Source organism: Lactuca saligna, chromosome 8 (genome assembly GCF_052625555.1).
Source record: "Lactuca saligna cultivar CGN05327 chromosome 8, ASM5262555v1, whole genome shotgun sequence".
Classification (NCBI taxonomy): domain Eukaryota; kingdom Viridiplantae; phylum Streptophyta; class Magnoliopsida; order Asterales; family Asteraceae; genus Lactuca; species Lactuca saligna.
Window position 1 is genome coordinate 47,942,722 of NC_136424.1, and position 9,211 is coordinate 47,951,932.

At 31.9% G+C, this 9,211-nt stretch overlaps 1 protein-coding gene across 2 annotated transcripts; it reads left to right on the forward strand.

The window, feature by feature from the left end:
- Positions 1-622: 622 nt before the first annotated feature.
- Positions 623-8,951, forward strand: LOC145010839 (LEAF RUST 10 DISEASE-RESISTANCE LOCUS RECEPTOR-LIKE PROTEIN KINASE-like 1.2). Of its 2 annotated transcripts, none has more exons than XM_078969389.1 (4): positions 623-1,540; positions 6,924-6,956; positions 7,566-7,787; positions 7,879-8,951. In XM_078969389.1, exons 1-4 carry the CDS (start codon positions 790-792, stop codon positions 8,841-8,843), a joined length of 1,971 nt encoding a protein of 656 aa, XP_078825515.1. In that variant the 5' UTR covers positions 623-789; the 3' UTR covers positions 8,844-8,951. The 2 variants fall into 2 exon arrangements, with proteins under 2 accessions (XP_078825515.1, XP_078825516.1); XM_078969390.1 differs by lacking the exon at positions 623-1,540 and adding an exon at positions 6,035-6,602.
- Positions 8,952-9,211: the final 260 nt, after the last annotated feature.

A 9,211-nucleotide genomic window follows, 5' to 3' on the forward strand; every position in this document is an offset into this window, starting at 1 on the left:
ACCCAAAGTCAACAAAAGTCAACAGTAGCGCGTACGCTGGGCGTACTACTTCGCCATTCATGCATCGGGGATCTTCGACGCTACAGTGTTAAATTTGAGACAAATACAATGTTAAACCCACTACTAACCGGTCTAGTTGTCAGAATTGTAACAAATTGAAAATTATAATGTTAAATTTGAGATAAAAAAACATAGTGTCAAATTAAAATTATAATGTAAACTTAATAACTTTTATATTATTTTCTCAAATTTTTATCAATATTGAGTTGCTAAATGACAAATGAGATGTTTGAGATATGATACTTTCACTAAAGGCAAAATAAATAAGAACAACTATAATTTGCTCAATTGGCACATAAATGATAAAGGATGTTATTGGGGTAGATAAAGAATTCCCCTTCACAAATAAAGCTTTAACAAGTGACGTCCAAACTCTTTTATAGAGTTAAGGTTAACGCTACATGTTAAATCAAAGATGTACACCAAAAAGCAAGCATCTATGTAAAATAACATTATATTTATTATTATAACGACATGTGGTTCCTTATTATTTAAAAAATTATCCCAAATTTTGATTACAATATTCAATTCATCCCAAAACACCTATCAAGTATCAACATGATATTTGTCACATTCAACTTAAAATCTCCATTATTGCTTCCAAGTCAATTTTATACACGCCACCATCCTCTATCAATTCTTTTCCCCAAAACACCTTTCATCATCGTCATCTCAACCCCATTTATCTACATTCAGAGTAACAAAACTCTGCAAATCGCTTAAAAAATAATGAAAAAGCACACTCTTATCTTCACCTTTTTCCTGTTTTTCCACCAATCATTCTCTTTGGATCCTAACTATGAAGCTTGTGTTCCAAAAGACTGTGGAGATGTGCGTAACATTACTTATCCATTTTTCATCGAAGGCGAACAGGATCCCTCTTGTGGTTTCCCTGGATTTGAGGTCCACTGCAATGAGTCCGCGATGCTTCGGATCTCAGGGAACGACTTCGTAATTAAAGATATTCGATATAGCAACAACTACCTCCGACTCCAAAACGCCGCGATTTTGCCCAACCGGACTGAAACATGTCCCTTGAAGATGATCAGGAACTTAACGCTTGAACCTAACCGATTCCGGATTGACAACGCCTCGACTATGAAACTAGTATTCATTTCAAACTGCTCCGGTAATTTGACGACGGATCTGGAAAAGTACAGTATCAAATCATGTGAGAAGAGTAATAAGGAGGTTGTCATGCTTGATAATGATCCGAATTTGAGAAACGTAACGGATATTTGCGGCAACGGTAGTGAGATTGTGGAGACGCCGGTGGAATTGAGTGGCGGAGTAGGGAGGAATCTGGTGGTTGACGGTGGTAATTATAGGGATGTGATGGAAAGGGGATTCATGTTGCGTTGGTTAGCGACGGATTGCGATGTTTGCCTGAGCAGCGGAGGGCGGTGTGGGTTCAATAGGACGAAGTTCGGATTTCGCTGTTTCTGCCCCGATAGACCTCATATGGTGAGTTGCAAACCTGGTAAGAACTTTCCTTTTTCTTTTTGCTAATCATGCATCACTTACTTGCACATTATGCTTTGAAACATGTACATTCTTTTTCACTTTCTACTTTTAGCAATCCTACTTCATTTGTTAAATGGTAGCTAATTTTTTGTTAACTATCGTAACCTCCAAAAATGCAAAAGGTAAATAGAGCTTCACTTTTTTTTATAAATAACATATAACAATACTTTACAATTTCTAACAATGTTTCACATTTTTTTAAACAGCATATGTAATTATATAATCAACCAATTTTATAATTTTTTTTGTTAGATGACATTGGTCAAGCGTATATTTATTTAATAAAATCGTATTTTTATTTTATTAATCTATGTTACGATATTATATTTTACCGGTTATTGTTTCATAATATTTTGTAGGGTCTTTTTCAAAATCAATATATTTTGTCGGTTTTACTTTTGCATAAAGTTGACATTTTTAATGTGAATTATGCACATGGGTTTTCTCCATTATTCTCTTTGAATACGATATAACTTGTTAAAATGGTCAAAAAATTTATTAAATTTGTCCGTGTTATCAAATTATAACAATGTCTAATAACTTATAATAAATATAAAGAATTAAAGATGTGACTATAGAATGAAACATTATTTTCATTTCTGACTTTATTATGTGAACATTTTAAAAACAAACGGCTTAAAAGATAGGATTAGGTTGTATATGTTGGGGCTTTTTTCTTTAGTCCATTTTGGAACAATAGACTTCATGCTTTAGGAGTAGTCTAGTTTGACTTTGACTTAGTCCAATATGTCCTTCAAAGTCGACATGAAATTTTTGCATTTTCAAACTCCAATTTCGTTATTTGTAGTCTGTAGGTTTTTTTAGGTAATTTCAACGTAGCAGCTAAAATTTTATAAATAATTAGTAAATTTGTATCCAGTTTTCAAATTGAAAATTAGATCGTTTGACTTTAAAGTTATAATCAAAATTTATATAATGGATTGTGAATTGTCCGTTATGTTGAGTAAAAGGTTAATAATATATTATTAGGTAACTTTTAATAGAGGTTAAATCGGGTTTTTTGACCCATCAATATATTTAATCTTTTGAAAAATAATATTATAATAACTAATGTATAAGGAAAAATTAAGATGGTAAAATAATTTGAGCAAAATTTTATTTTGATAACATGGTTTGTCACAAAAAAAAATATATATATCAAAACATTTTAAAAAAAAACATATGTACAAAATTTATAAAATAAGAACCTATCATAATAATTTTAAGAGGTTGAAATATTTGATACGTCTTTCATCTTTTGACTATTTGCAACTTCTTTATGTTTTGATTTATGCAAGATTCTCAGTAAACGTCAATCAGCTTTCATTAATTTTCTAATTATATATAACAGGACAATATTTTATTTTTTTTTTGTATTTTATCATGTATGATATTAAAATTTGGTAAACTTTCTATCAATTGTGTCTATATGGATAGCTTAAAAGTTTTAACATCATAATTATAGTTACTAATTTATTATAATTATTTATTGTTATTATAATAATAATCAATAGAATTAGGGTTTCGTTGTAAAAAGATGAACCAATGTTTTTGATTTATCTATTAATTATATTAATTTTAATAATAACAAATAATTATAATCGTAATATTGAATTCTAGAAAAATATTCACATGAACACCATGTGGACGTAATTTATACAAAATTTGCTATATTGGATGTTATTCAGGATTAAATATGAGTTTACGTGGTTGAAATCTCTTCATATAATTTAATATAAATAGAAAAATAGTTAGTTGTCATATTGAGTAAAATTTGAAATGGATTATTTAAAAAAGCAATGTAAAGTTGTTGGATATCACTAAAGAAAATATTCAGCAAAGTTTTTATGTTTTCTTTGAACAAAAAAATAACAAAAAATTTGTAAAAGTATACATAAATGGTATATTAACAAACAAGTCATCAACCGGTCAAATAATTCTTTCTTTCTTTCTTTTTTTAAAATGTTTTTTCACAAATATGTTAAAAGAATAGGTTTTCTGAATATGACTATTTGTTAATCTAATTTTAAATTTTATAGTATTTTTACTGATTTGGTCCAGATAATTTGGAGTGAGACATATAAATATTATCTTAGTGTAATATAATCTTAATACAATTTTATTGTATTTTCCTCTGATTGAAATAATGTCTTGGCTTACGGTAACGATATTATTATTATTATTATTTTTACCAGTAATATTATTTTACTATAATTTTATTGTATTCTTAATTAGCATATGGTAATAAGTATTGTGAAAGTAAAAAATAGTAAATTTAAAAATATAAAAGTTACAGTAAACATTTAATTTTTATAAAAAAAAACAATTGTCTTAAAAATGATATTATCTTTAGGATAATCAACAAAATCGTTATTTTCATACCAAATAACTGTCAGAAAGCTAAATGAAATATTTAGTTTAATAAAAATGATATCATTTGCTATATTGAAAGAATTTTTTATTTTTTTTAACGGCGGAATCACATTAAAACGAAACAAGCGAGTCGTTAGAAAAGTTGCAACATACAAACAAGGAAAATAGAAGAATTACACCTATCAAACCAATTTTAAGAACTAAACATCCCTCTATATTTCAACTAATTGAAAAAGATTAACTGAATATCATCGGTTGTCTTCATTGGGCTACTCCTAAACTTTTGAAAACTAAATCGTTTATAGTCTTCCATATGCTCCATAAAACTGCATGTAAGAGGGCCCATAGCAATATTTTTCTTTTCTTATTCAACCAACACAAAGGTTTTTGTCACCCCTAACATGTCAGAAACATCTATAGGAGTAGATTTCACTAACGTCGACCAGTTACAGAACCAACTCCAAACCTTTTTTTCAACATCTTCCTGTTCAGTACCACAGAGCGGGCAACGGGACGATGGCAAAGTCACAACTCTAACGACAAGGTTATCGGCAACTGGGATCTTGTATAAACATAAACGTCAAACAAAACAATTCACTTTTAAAGGAGCCCAACCTTCCCAATGCCTCTTCCACTGTAGCCATCAACTTACACAAATTTGAAGTGTAAAACCACGCGGCTTCGTTACCTTTCCAACCCATGAATCCACTATGTTTGTCAACATCATACCAACAACTTTATTGATTAAATCTAATAAAGCTGCCTTTTCCCTTCCTCTCCTTAGATTTCTGGATCACTCCCTATAAATTCCATCTAGACCTTTGTTTTGATATCTATTAAGAACCATGCAATTTTTCTGCACTTCAATGTGATAAAGTTTTGGAAAACATCTTTCAACACTACACCATTGCATCATTTGTCCTTCCAAAAGTAGGTTTTATTTTCCGCTCCAAGATGCTACACAAACAAATCTTCCAAGTTAATATAATAACATTAAAATAACGATAGAATATAGTAATATTAAAATAACTTTTATGGAGAAAACGTAGTAAAATTGGAGTAAATTTATACATAATGTCAGACACAAAAAATATTATCTGATTATAGTAAAATAATAAACTAAATTCAAATATTATTATATTATTAGTCGGTTTTTTTTTTTTTTTTTTTTTTTTTTTTTTTTTTTTTTTTGTAAAAATGACTTATAATTGAGCTTATTTTTGAAAAAAGATTACCGTATTTTGCTTTTACCAGTTGTTTGATTTGTTAGTCTCAAATGTGTGAACAATTACAAGGTATTTGTTATTTTCTGTTAAAAGAATCAAGGCTTAATCAGTTAATTGTTTATGAATCTGAAAATAAAAACTTTTATGAATATTTCTCATCATTGTGTTTTCACCCTTCATTTTAGCTAAGCTTTTAAATTATATCCATCTATATCATTTTATTATTTTTTATATTACAAAACAGAACATTTAATAAGTTCATGAAAATCTTCGATAAAATGTCAATATATTTGGTCGTTTATGGTTTAATTCCAATATTTGTTTTTTGAACAGAAAAGTCTCGATTATCTAATTTTGTAACATATCTGTCATTTCATGTTGAAAAAAAAATAAGAATTGTTTCGTTAGTTTAGGCAAAATATAAAATATTCGAGATTCTTCTATTGAAAAAATAAAAATTGCAATTAAACCGTATACGGAAGAAAAAATTTGGGACTTTATCAGAGATTTTCCTTTATTATATCGAAAACTTCTCCGCCTCATCAATTTTAATTTTTAGTATTTTATTATTTTCTATATTGCAATAATAACATTGAATATTATAAATTTTGCACTATTATAAACTAAAAAATATATATAGACAAGTAGCTTGTGCAATTACAAGGAATTAATTGTGACGTGAAAAAAAAAAAAAAAATTGAAAATCTCCGGCCCACTACATATTAGGATGGTTGATAGTTAAACGCAGTCAATTGTAAGCAAGTTGATGAAAAGTTTTCAAACTACACTCAAGAGTCAAGAGTCAAGTCTTACATCCAGTCAACTGCCGTGTTTGATCATAGATCACTCTCATGCGCTATATATACATGAGCCCTTATTTTCACTTCTCCATTCATGCATGCATCAACAACAATATGTTTCTTCACGTTCTTGTTTTCTTTCTGTCTTCCTCTATGGCCTTGAGTAGTACTTCACACCTTCAATCTCCTCCTTCTTTCATAAACCATTTCCAAGATTCTACAGATCACCTATGCCATGTTTTCATCTTAGGTTGCTCTAACAACACCACATCAATGGAGGAAATTAAAAGTACTTTGTTGGGTTATAACAAAACTTTTGAGCATGATCTAAAATCCCAAAACCATGAGGTTTTCAACATCACTTTCTTCACACACGAGACTTCGTATATCCGTTCTAATACAACTCCTAATAAGGCCGACGAATGTTTGAGTTACAACTTGTACTATAACTTAAGCATGCCAGTCCCTGAGGATCACCCACTGAACTGTGTCGTTCTACAGCTTCCCTTCAACCAAACTACCCTTGATTCTATCCGTTCTTTATCTCCATTCTCTCCGGAGTTTTGGAATTTGTTTAAACCGTGTTATAATCATTGGAGGTGTCACCATATGAATAGAGGTCAAGTTCTTCAACTGCGTACATTTGTTACATGAGACGTGATTAGATTGGACTGGACTTGAACTTGACTATACAAGATTTCTAGGACAATCATAGTTGATGAGACTAAAAGAGGACATTCATGTTTTTTCACTCATTCACATTAGTAGTGGCACGCTCTAGTCCCGACCTATACAATTATTTAGTTAGATAGTAGTCTTTGTTGTGTCTTTGCATGCATGTATCCGTTTGTGTATATTAATTATCACAAGTTTAAGTAATATAATGTTGGTGCATTTTTTCGTTGACTAACGTTTTGTTTTGTTTTCTTTTGTTTTTCAGCAAGAAAAGACTATAAACCGATAATCATTGGAGGTAACTTTATTTTTCAAGTTAATCTCTTTCATGTCTATTTGTTGATATCACATAACATGTTTTTTTGTTATAGAAATATTTCTTATCTTTGCAATTACATTCGAAGTAATTGTCCTTCTACTATAGGGCTAGAGGCTTCTAGGCTAGCATTACCAAGTGTTTGTGAAAGTTGTCATGAGGTTTTAGTCTCATGTTGGAAAAAATCTTTAAAGGGTATTTGGGATTGTTTTTCAAAACAACTTATTGACTTGTTAGTAATAAGTCAAAATAAATAAATAAAAACAAAAAAAAAGATTTCTAAAAACATCTCCAAACTTAATTTTTAAAAATGTTTTTGATTTTTCTATTTCAATTTACCAAAATACCTTAACTTACTCACCTAATCCTTTTGGTCAATTTCTACATTATTGTCAAACATTTTTTAAAAAACAACTATTGATTTAGATTTATTGACTTTTGTCTATACAAAAAAAACTAATTCAATTACATTTTTTAAAAACTTATTTTTTCACCATAAACATTTTTGTACAAAGAGTGCAAAAAGCAATCTAAATTTGAAGTATATAATTTTTCAGGCTTTAATTTTTTAATATTTTAATGTGAATCTAGTTACCGTTGGATTTGCGTTCATCGTTACTCTTGCCGCCGCCATTTTCATAATCCGGCGAGCCCACAACCACCGCAAAGCGATTGCATATTCCCGAGACCTTGAAGGCAGCAGCGTCTACTTCGGTGTCTCGCTTTTCTCCTACGCCGAACTCCAAGACGCCACCCAAAATTTCGACTCTGCACAGGAACTCGGCGACGGCGGTTTCGGTACCGTTTATTACGGTAAAAATCCACCACCATTTCACGATTCAAACGCAGTACTGCTTTTGGGGATTGGAATTGGAATTGGAATTGATTGATTTTTTTCTTCTAGGTAAACTCCGTGATGGAAGAGAAGTTGCAGTGAAGCGATTATACGAGCATAATTACAAGCGAGTCCAACAATTCATGAACGAAGTCGAAATCCTCACTCGGTTACGCCACAAAAACCTTGTGTCCCTCTACGGTTGCACATCTCGCCGGAGCGTCGAACTCCTCCTGGTGTATGAATACATCGCCAACGGAACAGTCGCCGACCACCTCCACGGCGACCGGGCAAAACAGAGCCCGCTGACGTGGCCGAATCGAATGAAAATAGCAGTAGAAACCGCCAGTGCCTTGGCATACCTTCACGCCTCCGAAATCATCCATCGAGATGTAAAAACGAACAACATTCTCCTCGATAACAATTTCTGCGTCAAAGTCGCCGATTTCGGACTCTCGAGGCTGTTACCAAACGACGTCACTCACGTATCCACTGCTCCTCAAGGGACTCCGGGTTACGTCGACCCGGAATACCACCAGTGTTACCAGTTAACAGATAAGAGCGATGTGTACAGCTTCGGAGTGGTTTTAATCGAATTGATATCGTCAATGCCTGCTATCGACATTAGTAGATCTAGAGATGAAATTAGTCTCGCGTACATGGCGATAAATCGGATCCAAAGATGTGCCCTAGACGAGCTGATTGATCCGGTTTTAGGATCCGATTCTGAGACAGAGAGGATGACGAGATCGGTGGCGGAATTGGCGTTCCGGTGTTTGCAATTTGATTCGGAAACGAGGCCTACGATGAATGAGGTGTTGGAGTTTTTGAAGGGGATTCAAGGGGAGGGTGATAGCAATGTCGGAGAGTTGAACGTGAACGCCGGAAAGGCTCAGATGCCACCGGCTTCGCCGGAAACGGAAGATGTGGTACTGTTGAAAGAGGTGGATGTGGTCATGGCGTCGCCGTTAACGGTGACGGCTAAATGGCATAGCACTGGTAGTGGAGTGACAACACCGACCACCAGTGGGTGAGGTTTAACATGGATGACATGGTAGTGTGTATAGGTGTAAGTTTTGTATAATTTCTATATATAGAAATAACTATAATTTGTACCTGGATAAAGGTGACAATTTTGCAAATGGATATACTAGTAAAAAAGATTTCGATAAATAAAACATAAACAAAAGGCTATATAGTTATTACACTTATACGTTGAGAATTTTACTAAAACTATCTCGGAAAAAACGTTTAAAAAAAATGAAAATAACCTAAAAGGTAAGATTGTTTCGTTTTGTATATTTTTATTTTCTGATGGAAAATATTTTCCATTCCTTCAAAATGACACGATTACATCAATAAATACATTACAAATACAATAACATGGGCCTTTGTAGGGATG

Coding starts and splice junctions, on each gene's coding strand:
- LOC145010839 (XM_078969389.1), top strand. CDS start 790: ATGAAAAAGCACACTCTTATCTTCACCTTTTTCCTGTTTTTCCACCAA. Junction 1,541..6,923: donor TATGGTGAGTTGCAAACCTG/GTAAGAACTTTC, acceptor TTTGTTTTTCAG/CAAGAAAAGACTATAAACCG. Junction 6,957..7,565: donor TAAACCGATAATCATTGGAG/GTAACTTTATTT, acceptor ATGTGAATCTAG/TTACCGTTGGATTTGCGTTC.